Here is a 27,397-nt window from a genome sequence, read left to right as displayed (position 1 = left end):
ATGGTAAAAAGATGCAAAATGATGTGGACTGGTGCAGGAAGAAGGCAATAAATGACAGGGAACCAAGAGTGAGAAACAGCTCCCTTTTAGTTCTTTAAGTCCTGATTGGTTCAAGAAGGAAGACTCAGGCTGGTGCTAATATGTCCTTAATAGCACTTCAGTATTAACTGCTTCCTCTTTTTAGCAAAGAGAATATAGGCCTCAGGTTCCAAGCCACTGGGCAACAAGATCTAGCTAGAATCAAAAACATTGATTTCTTGTATTTATTTTTATAGTATTTATGATAATTTTTTAGGATTTTTAAAATGGTTAAAAGCTTTCCTTTTGAATACATTTATTTAAATACAATAAATATAAAAAGATCTCCTTTGAATTCATTTATTTAAGTAAAAAATTTGTATTTTGACATAAAGCAAATAACAAATAATAAGAGTACTGTAAAAGAATATGCAGTATCAGAAGAGGACAGTATAAGTCATAATGAAAGAATATGTCAAAGATTTTAACGGTGATGTTTGAATGACTCAGTATTAGGAAACAGTCTATAGGGAGAAAATCAACCATGAAAAGCATTGATTTACTCCAGTCCTTTCATGTGCATGAAGGAAAGCTGGTATTGCTTGAGTAACTGTAATGTACCAGGCAATGTACTAAACCCTTCCTTGTATGTCATTTGCGTTAAGCCTTATACCACCGCCTTGAGAGACATGATTTGGTACCATTTATGCATGAAAAAACTGAGGTTCCAAGAGGCAAAGAAAGTTGCCTAAATTTGCAGAACTGAGTGTCAGAGCTGAATTTGGGCTAAGATCTCATTTTGAAGAGCTCTTAACATTGTACCAAAAATTTGTGGAGAATATGCACTTGTGCAAAGGAACCTCCTCAACGTGTCATTCTGGTGTTTGGCCAGCAGTTTTACATATTCATAATGGAGGAGCCTAGCATCTGCCGAAGACCCTCGTTTTAATCTTGTCATTTCACTAACCCGATCACGGACCACTGTGCTGTTTGTCAAATGGCGTTACACCAACGCTGAAAACCTGTTTTAATGAAAGTGTGATCATGGTACTTTTAAAAATATATATATGCAACCAATCTAATCACCTAAATTTATGTTGCTTGCTGTTAAATCTGGCAAGGAATTTGGCAGGGTGGAAGAGAGAAATTCTGTGGCAGAGGATTTTGTCCCCCTTCTCTTTTTAATGTAAGATATGGCAGCATTAATTAAATGGGGGAGTTTAATGGTCAGATTTTACCTTCCACAAAAATATTTTGTGGCTCATAAATTTCCCCTGCATTGTTTGGCGCTGCTGGCTTGGAAGAAAGCTTTGGCAGCGTGTCCTAGGACAGATGACACCAAGTGATTAGCAAGCTGACTTCAGCTGCTGGCAGCCGGGTACTGAAAGAACATGCTAATGTCCTCCATTTTGACATGCTGGCTGGACTTTTTTTTTTTTTTTCTGAGGAACTGGCTCTGTTTATGATTTCCATTTTTATCTTTTAAATGCCATGACAGATGGCAGATTCTTCAGCCAACTCTATTGCCAGGAAATACAGAAAGCTTGAAAGCACCACGGTTATGGTAAAATCAGACCAGGCAGGCACCCCAGACAAATCTGAGAGTCATTCCCCAGATCGCATGAGAACAGTGGTCATCTTGGCTGTATCTCTTCATAGGGGAGCATAATAAAGGAAATTAAACACACCGGGTACACAGATGGGACCACTAGCTCAATACCTCTTATCCTTGGAATGGATGTTATCATAGCAATGGCACCGTTGTTTTAAAACTTGAGAATATATTCTGGAGGTTTCTTTGAGGGAAAAGGGGAGCATTTGGTAGATCATCTGGTAACCTTTGCAGACATGAACAACCTGGCCTTGTTGCACTTGTTCTACTAGGCTTCTTTTGACCGGGCAGCCAACCATGACCATTTACCCTGCCTTTCCCTCTGATAATGTTTCTCCGCCTGTGCGTAGTTTGCATTGTTTCTTGGGGAAGTGGAATGGTCTGGTTGATCAGGTTGTGTTTAGAAATTGCTTCCTTTGCACCACTGGTTTATTAGCTTTCGGCCAGCGCAGACAGCTGCCCTGGTGTCCCAGCTGGGAACAGTGGCCTCGGTAAACATATTTCTTACTCTTATATGGTCCCTGGCCTGCTTGCCCTCATTCCCATCTGTGTGATGGCAGGCTGCCCATTTCTGGTGTGGTTAGATCCTCATCATTGGGCAGGGAGGAGTCTGAGATGGACAGTCTGGACCATAAGATATCTTAGGTGCCCTCACATAGGTCATGCACTCATGGAGAAATGTGGCTTCCTGAGGCTGAGCTTCTACGACCTGGTCTGGCACTTTCAGAATCGAATCTCCAGAGAGGAAAGTGAAGATCAGGTGCTCATAATGGCAGCCTCTGATGGAGCCCCTGACAGTGACTTGGATTCCCATTTAACCTTCTTGCTGCTGATCCCCTTCCCTTCTCCACCCAATATGTAACATGCTTTTAATGGAGTGTAAAGTCTTTAATTCAACATTAATACTAATAGTAATTTTCATAAAAGGCTGAAATTTGTGCTAAACTATAAACAGCTGGTTTAAAACTGTCCACAGGAGCACATTTTGATACAGAGGTCTGGTAGCAAATAGAGAACCACTCTATTTTAGCTTTTTCAATGCCCGCTAAGAAAACACAATGGCAACATTATAAATACATAAAATGAGTGTACTCTTCAAACTCATGCAGTGGGTCTCGTCGGTGTGAAATTCCTACTCAGGGCAAGGAACTACACTAAGCAGTGATGAGCTTGAGAAATAGTGGCAGAGTTAGCCTGCTCCACCCCTGGCTACTGTCAGTGCTGCTGAGAAAATACTTTGTGCGTAGATGGTGTAGAAGGCAGGTAGTTTGTGTGGTACATAGTGACTGGTTCGATGGATAGAACACTGTCCTAAAATATCTGTCCTTGAGTTCCCATTTGAGTCCCAACACCACATGCCCTTTAGTAAAGGTGTGTATTGTTATCATTTCATTCCAGTAGATGGTGACACACGAATCCATGCTGAAGGCTGCCTTGCCTCTCTTTGCCAGATTCATCATCAGCAACGGACTGCAGACCAAGCCCGGGGCGTTCGAGATCACGCTGGAGACTGGAGACAGGGCCTTACCCACGGTGACCAGGAACAAGGGTTTGAGGCTGGCAGAAGGGGCCACGGGCCTGCTCACCACTGACCTCCTTCAGCTGACGGACCCCGACACTCCGGTGGAGAAGCTCACCTTCCTTTTGGCACAGCTCCCACGGCATGGCCAGCTCTACGTGCGCGGGACGGTGCTTCCTCAGCATGGCTTCACCCAGCAGGATGTGGACAGCAGGAACGTGGCCTACAGGCACTTGGGAGGGGACTCGCAGCTGGACCGCTTCACTTTTGTGGCCACAGATAGAACAAACCAAGGCTTTGTTGTGGATGGGAGAGTGTGGCAAGAACCTGTTTCATTCACCATCAAGGCAAGTATGACAAATACTCAGCTCATTGCCATAGGTGTGGAGAAAATGACTTCAAGGAGAACTAGTACCTTCTTCCCTTCCTTCCTGCATTCAGATATGTGCTGTGCATCTGCAGCAGGTCAGGCACTCAGCAGGCACCAGGCCGCCTAGTATGAACAGGACAGAGTAGTCCCTGTGTGCGGGCTAACGACTGGCCTTCCGAGTCATGGTAGTACAGAAAGGAACAAAAAAATCTGGGCTTTGGAGTCAGACACTCCTTGGCTGGAATTCCTGCTCTGTCATTTATTAGCTGTGTGTCCTTAAGAAAGTTCTTTAACTTCTCTGATTCTACTTTTCCTTCTTTGAAAAACATGCCTTACAGCATTGTGGTGACAATCAAATAAGAATAGGTATCCAAGGCATAGCATATGGGTTGAATATTAGATATTCAGTATCTTGAAATTTCCACTCTAATATCTAACTGTGCTATTATGATGGTGCTTATTGGCCCATGTCACCTACTGGCATTTTAATAGTTATGAAAACTATTAAATTTAATAGTTTTTAATTTAAATATTTAATATGAAAAGTTATAAGGTAATATCAATATTATACATGTAATAAAGACAGGAAAATAATTGCAGCACCTACAGTTTTTGGAGTGTTATCTGTAGGTCAGAACTACTTTACATAAATCTCATAAAAATCCTGAGGTACGCTTAACACCATTTTATTTTTTATTTTTTCAGAAGTTACGTAGTTTGATCAAACACACATAAAAACCTCACATTCTTCTGATCCCAAATTCTGTGTCCTTTCTATGACATTACACTGCCACATTTGTGTTGACTACTACAGTGTTTTTTTGGAGGGCATTTTATGTGTTTTTCTTTTTTCAGTCAAAACACGTCAAGTATGTTATAGCTCTTAAACCCTTGAATCCACTCTTCCTTGGATGTAATTCATCTTGTTCTGCACACTTCACCAACAGTAAAAAAGATATAAATCTGTCTCTTACTTCATATAAAATATATAAAATAATCATAATTTCTCTTGCTCTTTAGTCTCTGTATTTGTCAGTGTTCTCCAGAGGAGACAGAACAGTTAGGATGGAGAACTAGAGAAAGGGAGAGGGAGTCAGAGACAGAGACAGAGAGAGACAGAGCAAGGCTGATTGACTGATTTTCAGGAATTGTCTCACACAATTGTGGGGTTCGACATGTCCAAAATCTATAGGGTAGGTCAGCAGAATGCAAATTCCAGCAGGAGGTGATGTTGCAGTCTGGAGTCTGAAGGCAGTCTAGAGGCAGAATTCCTTCCTCTCCAGCAGACCTCACTCTTTTCTCTTAAGGCCTTCAACTGATTTGGTGAGACCCACCCACACTATGGAGTGTAATCTGCTTTCTTTAAAGTCTACTGATTAAAATGTTAATCACCTCTGAAAAATACCTTTGCAGCAACATCTAGCCTGGTGTTTGATGATGTTTTCTAGCCTGGTGTTACCTCTGTTAGGGGCAGAATTTGGAGAGAGTACCAGAATTTAAATCAGGTCTCTTCCAACACCAACACTCATCTTCAACATCATGTTCTTGTGAGAAAGTTATTTCTTGGAAGTTGCAGAATTCGCTGATAGGAAAATGTTGGATATAGGTTGTAAAGTTTCTTTCTCATCAAAAGTACAAGGCTTTCCTTGTCCTCCTCCAACAAAAAATCATTATGTGTAAAAAACCACAAGGAAAGCCTCAGATTTTCTCTCAGAACTCCTGGACCTCCTTGGTTTCTCTGAGAAGTGAGGTCAAGCAGTTTAGTAAATGACTGACCCCCCACTGTCTCTTGCCTTCAAGAGCTTTTCCTGATCAGACAATATAATGTCAACCACCACTAAGTGATGAGTTCATTCAAATTAGTGTCCCAAACATGGGCATCCTACTCTTACAGTTCCAACCTGGGTATGCAAGGTCAAAGCTACTGGACCTAACAAATGCAAAACACAGGTGCATCTCATAGGTCTCAGCAGACACAATCTGAGCTTCATGTGGCAGATCATGTCTGTCTGACCAAATACTGCAGTCTGGCTGCAGGGATTCTTATAATTGTCCTTAAAAGAGGCTGGGGCTGGGGCTGGTAATGGGGGTGAAAGGACCAGTGTCATTGCTTTCTACAGTTTAGGCATGTCTGACATGGTTTTCAGTAAATTCAACACAAATTTTTATAGGGATGTAGCCCTTAAAAAAGACAAAAAACTTGCACCCCAGCATTTAAAAATGCTTCTGATATACTGAGCCAGAAGACCTGTTTTTGAAAAAATGAGAAGTTTAATAAGAAGTCATTTAACAGAAAGTTAAATAAGTTTATGACCAAAAACACAGCAGGGAACCATGTAACCAGAGTTTTAATACTAACTTAAAAAGAACAAAAACAAATCAGTGCAGGCATTTATTCCTTTTGTAACACTTGAGTTTTTAAGGAAAATATTTAAAAAAACAAACAAAACTACACTTACACTCAGTTATTTATCAACTTTGAGGGTTTCTACATGGCTTGAAGTATGTTTGTTGTTCCTCTCCTGCCATTGGCCATCCCTCCTGCTGGCCACCGGGCTTGCAGGAGCTTCTCCCCTAAAGGCTCTGTTAACTACTTGGCCCCGTACCTCCCACCCAGTCTCACAGATCTGCCGTTGCCATCCACACTGTGCAGAGGAGAATGGCTGTAACTTTTGAAAATGTTTGTTGTTATTTCAGTTTATAAAATAATTGTTTATTGTAAACAATTTGTAAACTACAGAAATGGACAAGAAAAATATCTTTTGCAATCATACCACTTAAAGAAAACTATCTTTGGGGGCTTCCTTCCATTCTTGTATTCTGTGCAACAAAAAAAAATGAGATAATATTATATGTGCTATAATGCATGGTGCCTGTCTGTACTCTTCATCATGCTATGAAATTCATTTATGTCACTGAATCTTCTTTGAACACATAAGTCTTAAAGGCTACATATCATTCAGTATCAGGTAGAAATGGCTTATAAATCTCCTGTTGGACTTTTGTATTTTATGGAATTTTTGTTAATTGTTATAAATTATATTTTAGTGAATATCCATGTGTGTATGTATATATTTATACACACATATTTTTTGTGTGCACTTCTAACTGTGGGATATGCTCAAAAAGTGAAAGTTTTGGATAAAATTATATCACATTTTTAATATACATATATGCCCAATTTCCCTCCAGAAAACTTTCACTAATTTACACCCCCTTCCAGCCAAATATTAAAATGTCTGTTTTTCCAAACATTTACCAACATGAGATATGATTAGGTAGAATTATGTTTCTTAAAAAAAAAAAAATCTTGCCAACTTGAGTGGAAAAAAATGTTTGATTGTTACGAAATTCCATACAGAAATACACATAAGAGGAGTGGTAATTCTTTCCCACCCCAAAGCAAGTGAACAATTTGTGTAAATGCTCCTAGAATTTTGTCTGTGTCTGTATGAACAAATGTATGTATTTGTTTTGAACAAAAATATTGTATTATAGTCATATCCTATTCTGCAACCTGCTGTTTTTGTTTTTACCAGTTAACACAAGGTTGTGGAAATTATTCATTATCAGTTTATCCTACCTCTTTTTCTTTTTAATAGCTGAATAGTAGTTTATTTTATCTTCATATATAAAATATATATATATATATGTTCTTATCTACACTTCTTTACTTTGGTAGGGGGAACTAAGATTTACAACAGTATTATTTTTCGGTAAATGATAACATCATAAGAATTGAATGATTAGGCATGAGAGGAATGAGGATAGTGTTCTTGTACCTGTTTTGTAGTATCAGTGGTGAGTTGTGCTAATCCATCCAGACCTGCTCCATCCCTACCTGCAACAGTCATTTGCTAGGTGGATGTTACTATACCTGAATGAGGCCCTTTGTACAGTTTGTGCTGTCTTTCACTTATGAGTAACTGCCTATCCATGTCCTCACAAGTTGACTCTGTCTATTTAGTTACCTGGCTCTCATCCTCAATGAAACAAATATGCAAATGCCTGCAAATAATCACCTTTCACTTTTTTTCTCGCTGAGGTATTTTAATTTGTATTCAACATTTTTTCCATTTGAACAAAGACAAGCCAAAAAGATGTTCAGTGCATTTGTAAACCATTAAAATTTTGTTTCTGTAAATTACCAAATACTGGGAAAATGGAGAAATCTTTCTGTGGAGCTAACATTAAGTTTGCAGTACAATCTTGGGTCGGTTTTAATGTGTTCATTCAACAAATATTCCTCAAGCTTCTGTTTTGGTTCAGGCACTGTTCCAGGTGCAGGGAAGAGGGGGCGGGGCATGACGTCCCCCATCAGGGAGCTTATGTCCTAAAGGGAGGCAGACAATGGGCAAATAAATAAAGTTAGGTCAAAGTTTACAATGGAAAGGTAATCTCTGTTTCAAGCACTGTATGTACTGAGGATGTTGACAACAAGACAGCCTTTAGCAGAAATTAACAAATGAGGAGGATGAAGAATCTGAAATTTGGGAGAGTTTGTTGTTGTTAGACATTAAAGCTGTATGTTGCAAGGAGTTGAGAAGCTTTTTATATAACGTTGTATGTAATTATTGACGATGCAGGTGGACCAGCTGGACAAAACAGCCCCTCACATCACATATTTGCATTCCCCTTCTCAAGTGGGGCTCCTGAAAAATGGCTGTTACGGGATTTACATCACTTCCCGCGTGTTGAAGGCTTCGGACCCTGACACCAATGATGATCAGATCATCTTTAAGATTTTACGAGGCCCCCAACATGGACATCTGGAGAACACAACAACAGGTACTGCCTTCTTTAATCCTTTAATTGCTCATTTTAAAATACCCAGTGGCTGGCAGTGCTAGAGAGTAATTTAATTAAGTGTAGGCCCATTTGGTAAACACTCCCCAGGGCTTACAGATAGATGCAGCTTATAAATCAATATTGGCGCTAAAGAAGGCTTGAAGCTGAGCTTCCCTAAATTTATCTTGAGTGGGAGAACCAGATACTGATACGCAGCTGTTTATTATTTACGATTGTTTTTAATAGCCAGATTGTAATATATTCAGAGGAACACACAGTGGCAGGAACAAATTCATATTTGTGACTAATTTTTTTCTATCATGAACTCTAAATGGAATCAGTTCATTAAAAAAGTTCTGGTTGTTTTTTTAACATCATGGTTTCTCTAGATTGTATATTATTTCTGCTTTATGAAGGCGATGATCAAAATATGTCGCTAAAAAGGATGGCACAGAATAACAGATTTTATTGCAATATTTACCTAGTCTCCCTCTATTTTTATATTTTCTTTAAGGCATATTTCTGAGACAGTACTTTTAAAAAAATTTTTGGATCATAAATCTACAATTACATGAAGGACATTATGTTTACTAGGATCCCCCCTTCACCAAGTTCCCCCCACATCCCCGTTCACAGTCACTGTCCATCAACATAGTAAGATGCTGTAAAATCAATACTTGCTGAGACATTACATTTTATATTCTAATATAAGTTCCTTGCATATGAGTTTTAAGATGGTTGCAATAATGTCAACTTCCTTAAAAAATTACTTTGGCTGGTTTTAAAGCTGTTTATAATAATATAGCCATTCAACTTTAGGTATGCTCTTTTTAAATATTTTGTTAGCATCCCTGAAATTAATTTCTTTCTTTTTTGTAGGTGAATTTATCCGTGAGAAATTTATCCAAAAGGATTTAAACAGTAAGACCATTCTTTACATCATAAACCCATCTTTGGAAGTTAATTCAGACGTCATAGAGTTTCAAATCATGGACCCCACAGGGAACTCTGCCACTCCTCAAATGTAAATTATTTTGCTTAATCAATAGCCCTGCATATAACGCCCAGAATGTATCTGATTAGGAATGTGAAATGTTCTTTGTCAAACAGAATCTAAGAGGATAAATGGATTTCACAAGCTCATTGAATTTATTTTGGAGAGGAAATTTTCTTTCCATCGCTGCTTGATAATGGGAAAGCCAGTAGCTTTGCAGAGTCCGGAAATATTAAAAAGTTAAGTTGTAGAGTTCTGGGTTATTCATATTACGCATGTAGATGCGTACACTTTTCACACGCAGAGAGGTTTCTGTCTTGACAAGTCACTAACATCCAGACTGCTTGCAGGCGCTTGTATAAATCCTGCAGCCAGAGGTCGCTCCAGGACTGCGTTAGAACCTAAATATAGGCTAAACTCTCTGGAGTGGGAAGAATGAGGTAGTCAGGAAAGGTTAGCAAACATCTCTTCCATTCCAACCCCTTCCAGCTCCAAAACACAAAATTATTAATCCTGTCATAGGTAAGATGAAGACAGTATAAAGCGTAAAATTGACTTGGGGAGGTTTTAAATGAACCTTACAAATTGTTTAAAGTGTTTGACCCTCAGAGTAACAAGAGTAACAAATTCTCAAAATTAACAAGATTAACAGACCATAGTAATTTCGCTTAATGGGTCCCTATTCTAGGGCTTTCTTGAGTGTAGACCTTGACTAACTTGCCAGTTATCAGATGATCACAGAAGGGTTAATCAGTCCTGTCCTCGTGCTGTATTTTTTCTTTTTAAAATCGATACCCTTCCCTTTTCTTTTTCAAAGAGAAGTTGTTAATTTATCCTAGTTTTAATGTATATAATATTCTAGTCAAAATACACACTGTAAGTGAGTACAGCCCCTTTATGGGCTTTTTAAAACAGAGTATGGACAAAGAAAGAAAAGAATATGGACAAAGTACTGAGAAATTCACCTCTGTGCTCTTCGTTCTCGCTTTCTCTTTGGGATCCTGATTTGTAGTCCCAATACTTGCCAGCAGAGGTCTCTGTAGTTATTGTTAGAAAAAGCGTCCTCAACAAAATGCATTCCAGGGTCCCACCTCCATTACCCTGATAAAGTATAGCAGGGCCCAGATTTATAACCACAGATTGTTATTGAGTGGCTACTATTTGCCACCTGCATAGTATTAGGAACTGGGAAATAGGCATGAGCAAGGAAGATCTGGCCTCTGACATTAAAATATTTTCTTGAGGTTAAACCTAAAATGGATGATTACCACTCATTAAACTCCTCTCGTCTAAAATAAATGATTCTTTGGGATTACAGTCCTTACAGAAAATATATTTCCTGCGAATCATTATGTTGTGTGCTTGAAACCAATATTGTATATCAATTATACTTCAATTAAAAAAAAGAAAGTGTATTGCCTAATTGCAATTTCAGACAACTGTCTCCCAGTTTTCAAGAACATGTAAAAAAAAAATCCTGCTACCAAAACATTCATAAATTGGTTTCACTTGCTTTTTAATAGTTCAACTAAAAAACATAAGAATATTGATGAGTCTTGCTACAGCCTCATGCTGACTTCTGGTCCTCCACATGTGAACACAGCATAGCTGATGGAGAATTTTTTCTATCTGCAGTGGAGCTAATAAAACAGTTGATACTGCCCTTTTCATTCTTCATTGCTACCAAGGACATTGCTTTTAAAGATGATTTATGTTTTTAAATAACCCTGAAATTCATAGGAGAATCATAGAAGAATTTACAACTTTAATTGAGGCCATTTTAAATAGGTTCCTGCTTGCGCTGGATATCAATTTTCATAACCAAGGCTGAAGATATTTCTAAGGCAGCCTGAAATGATTGGAGCCAATAGAACAAGATGATGTTAAATATGCCTACCAAGGGTCAATTCTAAATTAATTTTGATTTGATTCTGACATATATTAGGTTGTTTTCTTTAGAGTGGCCAGGGTTGGCAGAAATGACTCAGCATTAATCTTCATAAGTTTGGAATGGTGGAGCTGACCCAAACTTCCTTTGTACATAGATGTTTTTTGCAGCAAGAAAGCACATTTTTCCAGTAAGAAACAATGTTATGAACAATGGTCTGCCTTCCTGAGGCAGCCAACAAGAACCTAGTTAATGTATAATGTAAATCACAGGCATTTATCATATGACTGTTTTCTGCTCTATTGGGTTGCTCTTCATTTAATCATGACAATCACCTATGAGTTAGGCACCATCATAATCCAGTTTACAGGTGAGGAAACTGAAGCATGGAGGTAGGAAGTGAATTCTCCAATCGCATGAAGCTGATTAGTGAAGGAACTGGGATTCAGGCCCAGGAAATACAGCTCTAGAGTGCATGTTCTTCCTCACTGCAATAAAGAATTTCTTCCTCACTCTAAATGAGTATGCTAAGGGTAGAGAGCAGTCCGCAGACTTATCTCCCTTCCCTCTAGTCATTGGCCACCCAGCCAACAAGAAAGGAGGAATACTTACTTGTCAAGGACCTTAAGTTTTAGTTGTTTTTAAAAATGTAAATTATAGATATTAATATTTAATGTGCACTCCATGTCCAACACATTGGGAATTATGGTGTAAATAATAATAAACCACTGAACTTAGAGCCAAAGAACAGGGTTTGAGCTTTGACTCTGCCATTGACCTTGATGACTCTTCAAGCCTTATTTATCTCATCCGTCAAATGGATGCAATAAGACAGTTTGTTTAGAGAAATAAATGAGGTAAAACAAATGAAAGCATCTTGTATATTTAAAGTCCGTAACTTGTGATAGTGATTACTATTGTTGCTCAATCGTGTGGTTGCAAGTGTCCCAGAACCATGTGGTTATCAACTAAAGCCCATCTCTAATTAGAAATTGATTATGGGATGATTCACAAAGTGAATAATCAATATGCATGTTAATCATAAGCTAAATGCTGTGCAACTTTGTATTTTTGTTTGGCTTAGGCAAGATTGCTGCATTAATATTCTGCCTATTTGAAGGGGTAAAAACTAAAGGGACCATTGGGTGCAATCTGGAGCCAAAAGGAAGCTCTTTAAAAGAACAAGAAGGACCTATGTCCAGTGGGATTGTCCTTGAGTCTTGAGGGCTGATATTTTTGCTATTGCAGAGTTCTACAGAATATCAATCCTTAAGTGTCAACAGATAATTCCATTAGAGAAAAAAGTCAGGAGATCTTGATTTAATCAAGTTGTTGCTAGCTAGCTAGCTTGCATGCTGTTTAACTGCATCACATCCCAGAATCATGGAGATGTTTGTGTGGATTAGAATATCTGAGAGTGGGATTTAGTGTGCAGCATATCTCAACCTGATTTGACAATGAAACCACCACCACTTCACCCCAGAGTAGCTCATGGAATGAGTTTTTCATGGAATATATTTGGGGGACATTGCATTGTAAATAGAAATTGTTTTACAACATTGAACTACATGGAAATTTGCATAAAGATTTGGATTTGGCTAGTGCCTAAATTTCAGGCACCGCGCTAGGTGCTTTCATGTATGTTGTCCCATTTAATCTGCAAAACACAGTCCTCTGAGGGTTATAAGGAAATCAGGCTAAAAGCGTTTAAGTAATTGGCCAGAGGTCACTAAGTGCATGAGTGGGAGAGCTGAAAGTGAACCCTGACCTCCTAGCCTCAGAGTGAGTGCTCCCTTATTGGCTCATGCCTCGGCCTGACTCACTCACAAGCTCATGTCTGTCCTCTGGTTCCGCTCGAATCTCAAAATGATCTGCAGAACTCCCAAAGTAAGCTACACAGGATCCACGCCACTCATCAAAAATACCTTTGCAGACCACAGAATGCAACCAACTTTGGGGAAAAAGGGCATTTCAAAAGAAAAGGTGACCCTTGCTGATGTTCTTCACAGCTCAGGGGCTGCTTCTCCAGCTGCTGCATCATTCCCAACACCCTGATTCTCCTCCTCCCTCTGGCTACCCTCATTCTAACTGTTCTGTTGTTCATTTTGGCTTTAAAAGACAGGGGACAAAAGAAACAAAAAAGAAAAGGAATTTCTAGCAGGCAAACTTTGCAATGTTTTAGTAACTTTTATGAAACACCTGGAAGGGGAAGAGGTTAAAAGTATTGGGTAGGTAAAGCTTTCACACTACCTGCAAGCCAGAAGCTAAAGTATTTGTCTCCTGACTAGATCTAGGGAAGCACAGAGGAAGGCAGGAGAAATGGCATTTATTAAGCACCCACTATGTATCAGTGCTTTATACATATTAACAAATACTAATTTTCATCATTTGACATGATTTGAATTTTCCTCCTTTTAAGGATAATGAAAACTGAGGCCCACAGGGGTAACTGACCACTGAGTAACTGACCACAATCACACACTAATAAGTGGTTGCAAGATGTGCCTAACTCCAAAGCACTTATTTCTGGGTTCTCACTATGTTACCTCCTGACTAAACACTATTTCCCCATTATCATGAGAGAAAGGCAAAAATGAAAACACAGGTGTTCATAGCATTACATTATGGAGATTAATAGCATCCTCTTTGAATGGATAAGTCTTGGATTGAGTACTTGGAAAGACATTTTTTAATATTTCAATTTCTTTAGTCATATGCTACTTGACTGTAAGTGAGGATCTAGTTTAAGAATAATTAATCACCATTTTATCTTCCATAAACCTTTCATTGAGAAACTGAAGATACTTTGTGACTATTCATTAAGGTTCATTTAACACCCTTTGAAGTACAGACTCATCATTATTGTAGTTTGGGAAGTGAGGAAACTGAGGCATTGAGCAGCTACGTACCCTTTTCACATACTCTCTTTAACCTAGATTACTCTCCCAAATCCCAAACTGGAGCTTTAATCCCAAATGTTTTTTTCAGTTCATTGTTCCTATAATGAATCAGGTAGCCAAAAAATAAAACATCAGAAAGTATATGTTTTTGACTGTATCTCAGCACTATTGCCATTTGGGACCAGATACTTTTGCTGTGGTTGGATTGTGTGTGTTGGACAGTGTTTAAGAGCATTCTTGACCTCTACCCATTAAATGCCAGTATCACCCTCTTCCCAGGCGTGACCATCACAGCTTTCTTTAGGCATTGCCAAATGTTGGGAAGCACATACACACCTTGGGAAATAGCATACATGTGTGTTAAGAAATCATGCTTCCTGGTAGAATGCTTTTGTATCAGTGCCATCTTTCTTTCTACTGAAGTCCAGTAATAGCCAAAGAATCCAGAGTAAGGGCTAGAAAAAAATGTGAGAATCATCTAGGCTAGCACTTAAAAATGATGTGAAATATGATGTTAATGGGGCTGTGGAGAAAAAATATTTCTCTGGTGAACTTAGTTTGGGTAACCACAGGCTAAACAGGAGTCGTTCATTTATTTAACAAATATTTATTGAGCACTTACTATGTTCTAGTCACTCCCAAGAGGACTTGGGAATCCATCTGGTGAATCAAAGACTCGTGTTTACTTGGAGCATATATAGTATCTAAGTAAATTACATAGTATGTTACATGTGATATGTACTTCCCAGAATGAGAAAATTGGTCAGGATAAGGGGGATCATAATCATAGATGCTGGACTTTGGGGATGGATTGTAATTTTAAAATGGAAGATTAAATAACTTTCTTGTATGCATACAAAAGTTAATTTGGAAAAATTAGCAAAAATATCCTCTGAGCATCAATTGACTATATGAAATCAACAATAAAAAATTTGGCATATATAATATTATTCCTTAAAGTTATGTGCTATACACCCTTATATCAGTATTACACTATCATACACACACACCCCTTCCCTCTGGAGAGTCCTTTGTTAAAACATTTACAGATATATCCCTGCTTACATGAATATATAAGGTATAACAAGGCAATATATAAATGAAAAATATGTGTTAAAGCAAAACAAAAGAAGCATAAAAATGGAGCCAAAACCCCCCCCCCAAAACAAAACACCCAGCTTTTCTTGCACCTGACATGGAATTATTGCGTGGCTGAGAACCAGGATCCAGTTTAATTTCCTCTACTCCATTCAATGTCTAATATTCACAGTAGCTGTTATTGGGAACCAAAATTTAGTTTTCATATTAAATCAAATTTTCCATTGTGATGAGTACCCCAGAATCACTTAGGAAAGTGTTTCTCAACTGAGGATGACTTTCTCCTCAGGGACATTGGGAAACATCTGGAAACAGTTTTGATCGCGGAAACAGGTGGGCAGTGGTGTGACTGCATCTAGTGGGTGGAGGCCAGGGACACTGCTAAACGTTCTGTAGTGCACAGGACACTCCCCACAACAAAACACTATCTGGTCTCAATGTCAATAGTGTCAAGGCCGAGGGACCCTGATGAAGGGGCTGAAGGAGTTCTCTCCTCCTGCTAAATAACTTGAAATGATTTCCATGTGGATTTCTCATAAAGTATGTCCATAAACCTCAGTTCTGACCTTAGAATGAGCTTTATTCAATGGTAATAGGAGAAGGGAGGGATCTCTAAAATGTGAAGATTTGAACCTTTGTCTATATGACACTTGGACATCCAGAACTTTCCAAATTTCTCTCACGGGCTTCGGCATCTGGTTACCTACACGATGCCAAGCATACAGCTGTGTGACTTCTGGTAGGGAGAATTCCCAAGTGATTGACTATATTTCTTAACTTTTCTTCCAGGTGTTGTGTAGAATTTAAGTAACCACAGTCTCAGCATAGAAAGATCTCAAGTATGGTACCACAAAACAAAAAACCACATTTGAAACGTGTTGCACCTGTCCTGTAGGTATGCAGGTGCTTTGCCATTTAAATATTTGTCTGGGAAATATATTGCCTGGCTTAAATTTCTTGGCTTTTCAATAGATCTCTTCTATTTGTAGTGACTAGTTTTAAGGAATGTGTAATGACAACTTAATGTCCAAGCATTATGTAACAGTCTACATCAGGGAAACGCACACACGTTCTCCACCACCATCACCCTTTATGTTTTTTTTGAGGAGAGCAAGGCAGAGGCTTTTATTTAGAGATAAAGTGAGAGGACAGAGCTCCTGGCTCATGCCAGGAGGTGACAAGAGAGCCCCCATAACTCTTTATGTTTTGAGCGTGAATAGCAATCTGTATGGTCCCCTTATGGATCTAGATCAATCAAATTGCATTTAGCTTTTGTCCTTGAGGTCACCTGGGTCAACAGAGTGACATGGATGAATTTTTGCTTGTCCTGTTTGGCATCAGCAATGGATGGATTCTCAAAAGACTGGACATTAAAACTCATTTGAACCCTACCGAGACTTGGCTGAAATCCACCCATATTGAGCTAATTTACTCATTCCCACTGCTCTACTTTCTTTTCTGTCTTTTCCCCAGTCCCTCTTGCTGATTTTTTTTCCCCTTTCTCATTTAGCTGGATCCTTTAGGAGTTTTTTGCAATATGGCATTTCTATGTGCATTTGTAATATACATGTTTCTTGTTATCTTATGATTCTTTAAGCAGTCATTTATTTGTTTCTTGATCTGTCATTCCAGATTTGAATTCTGTTGCATCAAAGATACATGAGTAACCCAGTAGTTTAAAATATAAGGATCCTGTTTTCATGTCAAAATTTAATGAAGCCCAGCATGCCAGTAACAATAAATTTCAGATCTATTGATTGAATAAACATCTATGTTCATATAGATTCATGAACCTTTTCAATAATTCCATACTACCTTTGTCCACTGGCCCTTGGAGTAGGAGACAATGCTATTGAGTTTATTTTGCTAGCCAGCTTAATCTAGAGGACATGACTATGACACATGGTTGGTACAAGGACATAAAATGTTTATTAGAGGGTAAACTTACTTTCTAACATGCATGGTCCCCAGGGAAGTCTGGAGAGCCCTGTGAAATTTGTGATCTCCATGCATCACATGATGGCACCCAGAATGTCTAGTTCTGCAAGGAAAAAAAAATGGTAAAAAAGTCAATTAAAAAACCCAGAGGAAAGAGCCTGAATCCAGTTGGAATTTTGGGAATTCAGTAAGACAATCACTGGGGTTTTTTTAAATATAGAAGGAAAGATAAATGCATAAAACCAAAACAATGGAAGTGTATCAAGTGATCATAGTGAAGATTGCTTGTGTCTTTTATACTGTTGAAGGTTACAGGGGGTAGAAAAGGTAATGTGTGGAGAGAGATGGTTAGGTGCAACATTTCAAGTTTTCTAATACCAAGAAGGGAAATACCTTAAGGTAAAGATAAAAATGTATTCCTCTGAGCTCTAACAAGAAGAGTCATGAAGAACTGTAACTGGGGAGAATAATTGTACAGGACTTCTGACTTCAGGTTTATGCTAGGAATTTCATCTCAAATATCTATTAGCTTTGTCTTAGCATTTTGCCTTTGAGCTGGTTATTTTGCTTCTCTTAGGCTTAGTTTTCTTTACTGGAAAAAGAATTCCTGTCCATATTATAAGGATTAAAGGAGACAGTTTCCATCAGATGTTGGACTCACTATATTTTCCTCCAAAATATACTGTGGGGAAAAAGACCACCCTCTATTTATAAGGTTTATTCAGTTGTATAGCTGCACCCAAGGTACATTGGAGTACAGCCTTTTCATATTCACAAAAGAAGCAACAGATAAGTTATAAAACACATGCACATTTAATTCCTAGACACATCCTCAAGATACCTTGTTAATAAACTGAACCCAAATTCAGAGAAGAACTGTATCTGGAAAGTTCTTGTTGCACTGATAAAGAAGGCCAAGAAATAAGAGAGAAGATTTCATATCAAAGTCCCTTCCAAAAATGAATGTCTCCTTGAGCCTCACAACTGCTGGATCCTTTCCCTTCAGAACACTCAAGTTTGAGTCCCTTTTTTTTGTCATTAAGAACCGTGGGACCTCTGACAGTCTTTATTCTTAGTTTCTGCATTTGTAAAATGGAAACTCTATTGCTGTACCTCATGGTGTTGTTGTAAGCCTCAAATGAGATGATGTTAGTGAAAGTTCTTTGTGAACTAAGACATACAAAACAAACACGGAGGATCGTTAGCATCAGTGCAAGCTGATGAGCCACCTCTGTCGCCACGATGTGAGCCAGGGTTTCAGTCTCCTACTCAGCAGAGGACTCTATGGCATTTACTATGCATTTCTTATCATTTTCCCTTTTGTTTTCCTTTCATGCAGTTTGGAACTGAAGTGGTCTCATGTTGAATGGTCACAGACTGAGTATCAGGTCTGTGAGGATGTGGGCGTGTTGCCCTTGGAAATTACCAGAAGGGGATATTCCATGGACTCGGCCTTTGTGAGTGTAAAGGTAACAACTCTAAAATGTAAGCTGTCAAGCCAAAGTGTAGGTTGCTTTGATTATTTCCTTCAAAAAAACATGAGAATAACCAAGGAAATTTCAAACGGCAGAAGTGCCCCACTATTCGGGAGGTTCTAATTATAAAATCTTGTCCCTCCATCCTTTATCCAGCTTCATTAGTTCCTGGATAGGTTCTAACCCATTTTTAGTTTTAAATCTGGTCATTAAGTCTGGAAGTTTGATTTCACATGGAGATATATCCCACCTAGTAAACTCGGCCCTAACTCTGCTTTGGAAAGAAAAGTTGTATGCAAGACATTCTTTGAGGTACTCAGCAAATTTCAGTCTCTAAATGCCTTCCTCTTTGTATGCATCAGGATTAGTTCCTGTGGTCTTAGATAAGGAAAATTGGGGGACAAACCTATCTTAAGAGTGCCCAAGTATGCAGATTTAAGAGAGCTTATATCACTACAGACACCCTGAAATATAAAGAATATTGAGAAATCACTTTTGGATTAGTCAACTTGCTATTTTTCTTCATTGACATATTCATGGAACACAACCTATGGCTTCTTGAATTGAGGGATTTTGTAGGAGTCGCTATCACAACAGCACTTCAAGGGAAAGAGAGCATGTAAAGCTTTTACTTACTAACAATGGCAAATGAGCCTTAATGATTCCCCTCTTCAGTCTAATGAAAAGGGCACTGATGTTAGCTTTTGGGAAAAATGGCATTTCTGTTAAGTTTTGATGATAAAAATAAATTCAGCTCACCCTCAGAACCTTATGCACCTAATTCTACTGTATTCTGACTCAGTTATTTATCTTTCCAGTGGGCTTAGACTCTTTTTCTGGTGCCTGTGGGTGCTTTATTGTTATTACAAAAATCAGCCAACTTGGTGTGCTCTACAATTTTCTGGTGGAATGTATATGAAAAAAGAAAGAATCTGCCTGGATGACTCTCTGATAATCCTCTGATTCTCTATAGAAAGCATTATATGCTCCAGTCTGGAGTTTTGGGCCACACACCATTCACCCTACCAGGTAGACAGACCATACATGGTGTGACCTAGGACCTTCTGTCTACAGAAGCAGAATACACACAGTGAACCTGCCAGCTGCGTGTGCAGGCCTGCATCAAACACAGCCCTGAGCCTCAGGGACAGCTCTACCCAGAGCACTGCCTGTCTCTGAATACTAGAGCTTTTGTCTGCTTGCCTAGATAGAAGCAAGGAAAGCAAAAGCACTTTCACTTCTGCGGCTTGCTTTGTTTTGAATTGTGCTCCTTCACCAGACTGACTTCTCCAACCACCTTGCGTCAGACCATTCCTTTTCTTCATAGGATTCTGTAAACTCAGTGGTGGTAAATTCCAGGAAATTGCACATGCAAGAACCGTGTGGGGAAATGTAACTTGCAGCATATGGTAGATACAAGGGTACAGTGGGCTACCTTTTCACAATGAAAGGTTGTTCACGAGGAGCCTTGGCATTGTAGACAAAGAGCAAATGGAAACTTAGCAGGTAATACCCTTCCTCAGCAAAATGTTGCCACTGCAAACACGTTAGTAGATAGAAGGGTCATTGATTAGATATGGAGATAATGCCTGAGGCCATAGAAATAGCAACTTTTAAGTTTTTAATTGTGCACTTCATTCATTCATATGAAAGTGAAGAAATGTACTAACCCACTTCCTGACCATCTTTAACGTCTAAAAAATTGTAAAGGAACAGCTGTGCCCTATTGCACAGGGTTACACGGGGTTCTCATTTGATGACCTCTTTTTCGAACCAGCCAAGGACATTATTCTTAACATATATTTGGGCTTCCTTGGGGGAAGGTAAGATCATGACTTTAGAGTCCTTAACTCGCCTCTGATTTTTAGCCCTGGGGTAGAGAACAGAAGATCAGCCAATAGTCAGTCTCTTTAGGCTAGAACGATTTTTCTTTTCTTTTAACAATTTACTTGATGGAGCCTCTAAAGCCCGCAGCTCTGGGTGCGGATTGCCTTTGTGCGGCTGTTCACCAGGTCTGTCATCCCCACAAAGCTCTCATTCATTTCTGTGAAGAAGGATGGTTTCATCAGACAGGAAAACAGTCCAGACTTGTTTTAGTTCATCTAATCGGAAGGCTTCCAGGGCCCTGGAGCTTGCAGGACACCCCCGGCTGGCTGGCGGCTCACCTCCTGGGCCCTCCTCCCCTGCCCACCCTCTGTGCTAAGGCCCGCTTCTAAAGCCAGGCTGCGGTTCAGGGGCAGTCAATGAAGAAGACTGACGCTCGTAACAAGGAGAAAAATCTGTAAAATTCACTTTATTTTCTCCAATAACTTAATCATTTATAAAGGAGAAGCAAAAAATAAAAAAGCTTTACTTTTACTTCATTGATATTACTCTAAGAAAAAAATCAACTTAAGGAAGATTCGTGTACCCTGGATCTAAAATGGTTTATCATGATTTTTTAAAAAAGCTTCGTGTTAAAAACAGATATAAGAGCATGAGTTTATTCTAATAAGAAATGACTAGATGTTACTTTCTCACAGAATATTTATTTCTATTAAAAAAGATACTTTTTCCTTCTTAAGGTTAACCAAGTGTCAGCTACAGTTGGAAAAGATTTCACCCTGACTCCATCTAAACTGATTCAGTTCGATCCAGGTATGTTTTATGTCTACAGTTTGTTTCATGTTTTTGTTAGAAAGTCTGGAGACTGTGGAGGAGACAGAATATTATGTAACTTCAGTCAACTAGAAACTCCTCAGGGAACCGTATCATCCCACTCCAGGAAAGATCAGTTTGGACTGGAGGTTTTACCCCTCACAATTTTTTTTTTTACAATGAATATTATTTAAAATGAGAAGAAAGATCATAATAAATAACACATATAAAATATCAAAGCAAACGTGAAAAATCCAGAAGAAATGTCATTTAAAAATTATTCAAAGGCCTGACACAAAGCTGAAATGATTTAATCGCTTCATATTTTGATGGAAAATTTCAGAATGTTGTAGTCACATGGATTCCTAAAGGGCATTTCTAAATGATCTTACTTAAAATAGGTTGATATAAGGGGATTCCAGAGAAAATTATTATTTGATTAGAAGACACATATGTTGTTTTAAGTCCATGGGAAAATTTTGCTAGGTACAAAGGAAATATAAAAGTATGGTGCCTACTCCCAAGAATGTTTTATTGTGTGGAAGATAGAAACACAAAAACAAATCACTAAATGTACATTGGGACCCAAAGGATCGGCCATTGTTCTGGCTAGTGAAAATCCTAGAAGACTTCCCAGGGGAGATGGTATTCTGAGCTGATCGAAGAAGGGGATGGCAGGCTGCAAGGACTGACATGCTTTTGCAGTACTGTGCCTAAAGCACCCAGGCTGGAGCCATGCCTTCTTTCCCTGGCTTCTGTAGGTGGAGGCAGGTGGCTCGTGCTCACCTACTGTGTGGGTCTGCTTCTTTCCAAGTGGCCTGAGATGGACCTGAATTTGTCCAAGGGCAAATGGAAAAGGCCTTGAGAAACAGCGAGGGCTGTGGCTTTGTGTTCTTCCGCAGACGAGCTGCCCTGAGAACACTCCACCAAGTCAAAACTCGTGCCGTTGTCTGCCACTGACACATGATGTTTCCAGCAAAGACAAAACGAAACAGCCTAAATCCATCACCACTGCAAAATCAACAACCTTATGTTAATTGTAGAAAAGAAATGCCTTTCTGCATTTCACAAATACTCTGATGTTTGATTAACTATTAGTTTACTAAGGCTGCCCTGGGTAAAATCAAAGATTTATTTTCTCACCATTTTGGAGTTTAGAATTTCAAGATCAAGGTTGATTCCTTGATCAGGCTTGATTCCTTCCTAGGGCTGGGAGACTGTTGCAGCCTCTCTTTCTTGCTCCGGGGTTTGCTGGAATCCATGGCGTTCCTTGGTTCTGCTGCATCACATAGTCTCTGCCTTCATCTCCACATGGAGTTCCCCTTGCATGTGTGCCTGGGTCCAAATTCCCCCTTTTGATATGGACACAAATCATCATGGATTAGGGATGCACTGTAGTATGACTTCATTTTAACTAATTGCATCTGTAATGACCCTATTTCCAAATAAAGCCACGTTCTGTAGTACTGGGAATTAAGACTTCAACATATGGATTTTTTAGTGATACAATTCAACCTATGACAATGAGCCATAAATTTGACATGTGATAACCAAAATATTGTTATTGGCCTCCTTCCTATGATATTTAAGTTTGTGACTCGCCTAAGTTTGTTCCTCGGGCTGACCACACTTGGTGAGAATAGCTGTGCCCATCACGTATTTGATGTTTACCCTCCTGTGCTCTGGTCAACCCTGAGATGAAAGGATTGGATGCATCTGTGTTTTGTTCCTATGTGCTTCATGGTAAGGCAGTGCCCACCTTTCTACTTTTTGAGAGCTAGAGTCTTTGCCATATGTCATCTTTATTATTTGAGGTTTGTTTGTCGCAAGATCAGAGTGATTTTGGCTTTCAGTAGATTCTGAGCAGCTCACCAGGTGCTCTGTTTGAATTGATAGGAACTAGAATGTACCATACTGTAGGTGTCTCTGAAATCTACTTCTTGGAGATTCCACTGGATAAGTTAAACACCCATTTGTCTAGAAGTGTTTACATGATGATTTAAGTAGATGCTAATGACTTCTGGGGGCTCTAAATAGTCATGATTGTAGAGACGCTTTAGACATTTTAAGAATAAAAAACATATCTTACAAATTAAAAAGAAACAACACTTGGCTGTTCATTGTTTTGGAACTTATTAACCAGGAACAGTTTCAAAACTGAAGTCTTACTTTGGAGAGTTTTAAAGTTCCCTGTGTTCACAGGTTCTGTAAATTTTTATTTCCTCCCAGATTGTCAATCTTTGTCTCTTTTGGGTCTGGTGTTCCCATCCCCTCCCTCACTCCCTTTTCCTAAAATAAACTGTTCATTTCTTTAAAAACAGCAGCTTCCATGTTTGATGAAGAAACAGAGAGTGAGAAATAAAAGACAGTGGGATAGTTTAAGGTTTAAGAACTCTTGGGAAGGAGCTGGAGAAAAACTCCTTTTGTGATTCTCAGTCTCGTGAGCCATATACTCACTCATATAAGCTTGCAGCCATTGTACCAAACTAAAACTTAATCCTGACTGCTTTGCATTCAGCTATTGTGACTAATTCTGCGAGTGGAAATGTAAATATTTTAAGGAAATTATTGTTTTCTTTTAAGAGTATGTATTCTTGAAAGATTTGCTGCATTCTTAATTGGGACTTCATTCCTCAGAGTCAAAATGTTTTCCAAACGAACAGATCTCTAAAATGCCATTTACTAAATAAAACTGAGAATATGTCTTTCAAGAGTGAAACCTTTGCAGGAAAAAAAACCCCGGAATTGACCTACTCTGTAAAGTGGAGTGTATCTGCATAAAGTGACACCTTCTGCCTCCTCTTCAGCACCTTTTGTTTTATGGGACTAGGGGGCCTATTCAAGACTTCTGAAATTATTGGTAATCTCAGTGATTTAACAACTACTTTGCACCTTGAAAGTGGGAGAGGAAGGAAAAAGGAAAACCAAGAAAGTCCCTACTTCCAATCTCATTAACCTAGAGAAGTTGGTTCTATGTGCACACCTGGTAGGCACAGACACAAAGCTGAAATGCAGGCAAACAAATCAGAAGCACTTAAATGAAACTTGGAATAGGTTTTCTCTAACCATGTGGTTCTACTCCATAAGGTCTTACAAAAACTTTAAGGATTTTTTTGAAGTGGGGGCTAGGGAGAGGAAGAGGCACTACAATTTTTTTTTAATGATTCTTAAAGAGAAGTTGGTTTGGACTTGGAAATACCTTTTTATATAGGATTTCTACTTGAATAATGCTTAATATTATGGGCTATCAGAGTTAAAACAGTTTCCTGGATATTAAAAATCTCGGTATTCATATGCTTTCTTCATTGTGCAGCCATGACTTATCTTGTCATGCCAGTTTTATTGTAACAGCTGTCAGTGGTCTCCCAACTTCTAGCCTCTCTGCCTCTCTGCCTGGGCCCCTAAATCTTCCTACATGATACTTTCTGTTTCATTTTTCTAAAACATCCACTTTCAAGAGGCTTCCCTACTGCCTATGGGAAGCCACCTAATGTCCAGGGCTCTCTGCAGTCTGGCTACAGACTGCCATTGCAAGCTCATCACCACCTATTCACTAACATGACCTCTACTCCCGCCGGCCAATCTGCTCAGCCTTCCCTGGTCGAGGCCTCTGCCTTGCCGTCTTCCTGCCTTGTGTTGTTTCCCATTTCCTCCCTCTGAATTCTTCCAGCTCTGGAGCCTACATGCATATAATACTTGCCATCTCTTCTTTATCTATTGGAAGCTAATCATACATAGCCTCGGAATTGACTTCTCTGGTATTTACATCTTGTCTCTTCAAAGAGGGTTTAAATTCCTTTATGTCAGAATTTGTTACCCGTCAGGTATTTTCCATAGCATCTAAAATAAAGCTAAGTACATAAAAGATCCAAAATATGTATTTTATTGAACTGATTCATCCATCCATGAGGTGGGACTTATATAGATTTTTATATTAGATGCTTCAACATCTGTTTTTGCCAAGATTACAAAAGTAATTGATGTATTAACTCAGTAAATACAATCAGCTTATGTTTTTTAAAACATTTATTTCAAGTACACTTAATTTTTTTGCTCTATGTGCAAGAGTAGGATAAGTGAACAGTTTAATCTTTCCATTGGATTCTGTTGGAGATCGAGGAGACTGATTAGATCATGAAGTCTATATGCAGTGCAACTTCGAGAAGACTGTCCTATAGATTGCACAATTGGGAGGCATAAATCTCTAGAAAACTGCAGGGTGAAAAGAACCCAGATTTTCAAAAGAGAAGGCTAGGAAAAAAAATGTTTAACTGCTTATATAGGTGGGTTTATGGGCATAAAGGCACTCAAATAGCCAATGAGTAAATGACAGAGTAAAGTTTTCAAAACTTAGTCCTAGAAGATTAAGCTACAAGTTTCTTTTTTCCCCCTAAACTTGCTCCACTAAACCTAGTTTCTCCGCTAACCAGTACTTTTCTTCTACCACCACTTTCTCTCATAAATAAACTCAAGGGGATGTCCTGTAATCTATGTTATAGAAACTGACAGGATTAGAACATTTTAGAAATTTCTAGCAGCTTTAATATTTGGCGTTCCTGGGGTTGCTTTGTGTCCCACCTTAGTGATGACAGACTGGCTGGGGATATGTTTGTAATGTCAAAACTGTTTACAGTATTAAGTTCACAAAGTTACTATGAACCAAGCTTGATTGTTAACTCCATGAACAGAAGCAGACACAACGAGAAAAGAAAAAAAAGGCCTCTGTTTCTGGAATCCCAGCCCACAAATTCTCTCTAGAAGGATATCAGACTACTGAATATTATAACATCACCAGAAAAAGCATATTCAGGCTAGAAGGCTCTCAGGAAGTAGGCAGCCGATGGAGGCAGCTGTCTTTAGAAATCAATCATTTCAAGGGTTCCATGAAGAGTATGAAGTACCATCCAATAATCACTTTTAATTGTCACACCAACCGCTTAAGATTTTATAAACTATTAAGGTTTTAATATTGCAGTACTTGTTTATTCTTGAGAAGGGGCAGATTAGGAAAAAAAATAAGTCTTGGATCTCATCTACTACCCATTTTTTTTTCACCCCTTGCATAATGCAGCTTTTTTACCTTTTTGTTACAGTGTTTGCATTTAAACGGAATCATCATTGTCCAGGAACAAATGTGGTCTTTTAATAATATTTGGGAGAACAGCAGGACTTCAGTGAGCCGGTAGCAGTACAATAGCTCACCCAGGCTACTGCAGCCTAGCTGTAGACATGTTAATTAATATATTTCTCTGACACCTAGGTGATTGAAATAGCAATTAAAGAGTAATTAAAATGTTTACTTCTTGTAGGAATGTCAACTAAGATGTGGAATATAGCAATTACCTATGACGGATTAGAGGAAGATGATGAGGTCTTTGAAGTAATTCTGAACTCCCCTGTGAATGCTGTTCTTGGCACAAAGACAAAAGCTGCGGTGAAAATTTTGGACTCAAAAGGAGGTATTCTTTTGATCCTCATCTTGAAATCAGGAGCAGTCCTGGCACTTTAGCTGCTTGCTTTCAACAGCCAACATGCTTGATAACGCCTTCAAATCAAAATGCTTCATTTCTTGTCAAGAAAGCAACCTCAGTCGTGATGCAGGCCCTTTATTCTCGTTTCTGCTTCATGTGGTTTTCCTCCTGCTAAGAACTATCGCTGGAGAAAAGCAACAAGTCAGCGCCAGAGTTGTTTTTTTCCCTCCCCGTTTGTTGTTCTCACCAAGGGGCAAACAATGTTGGTGAGAATCTATTGACAATTATTTTCCCCGAGTTCGGAGGGTTGTAATTATCTTCCTCTGTTAAAGAGAGCTCTTAATGCCTAAAATCTGAGCCCCCACTGTACTGTGACCAGGAAAATTCTAAGAGAGGAAGGAATCGGAGAAAAAAATAGATGTGAAAGATGCAGCTGGCTTGGGGCTTCGGGAGCAGCTGGAGAATATTAATGACCAACCCTGGGCTGCAGAGCCAAATAGGTCCTGGATAGAATGCACTGAAGAACAACCTGTGAACTAAGTAAAGACCAAACACAGTACTTGGAACTCTGTTTTTTTTCTGCCAAATACTTTCTACTTAGGGGTCTATTTAGCATTTGATCAGTGTCCAGTTATCATGTTTGGCCTTATACCCCATTTTTATACCTGTTATGCCCCATGATCCATAAG

At 38.9% G+C, this 27,397-nt stretch overlaps 1 protein-coding gene across 4 annotated transcripts in view; it reads left to right on the top strand.

Moving 5' to 3' along the window:
• The window catches only part of FREM1 (FRAS1 related extracellular matrix 1), a 118,624-nt gene that overhangs the window by 72,093 nt on the left and 19,134 nt on the right, over positions 1 to 27,397 (top strand). The window contains exons 24-29 of one of the 4 annotated variants that reach the window (XM_036926669.2): positions 3,082 to 3,496; positions 8,106 to 8,307; positions 9,187 to 9,331; positions 18,465 to 18,594; positions 21,165 to 21,237; positions 26,547 to 26,696. In XM_036926669.2, coding sequence (XP_036782564.2) covers positions 3,082 to 3,496; positions 8,106 to 8,307; positions 9,187 to 9,331; positions 18,465 to 18,594; positions 21,165 to 21,237; positions 26,547 to 26,696 — 1,115 coding nt within the window. Of the gene's footprint in view, positions 1 to 3,028; positions 3,497 to 8,105; positions 8,308 to 9,186; positions 9,332 to 18,464; positions 18,595 to 21,164; positions 21,238 to 26,546; positions 26,697 to 27,397 lie in introns of those variants that run through there. The other 3 variants (XM_057498699.1, XM_057498697.1, XM_057498698.1) reach the window with 3 other exon arrangements.

Source organism: Manis pentadactyla, chromosome 3, assembly GCF_030020395.1.
Source record: "Manis pentadactyla isolate mManPen7 chromosome 3, mManPen7.hap1, whole genome shotgun sequence".
Lineage (NCBI taxonomy): Eukaryota > Metazoa > Chordata > Mammalia > Pholidota > Manidae > Manis > Manis pentadactyla.
Note: the sequence above shows the minus strand (reverse complement) of the source record. Positions and strands in the feature narration are given on the sequence as shown.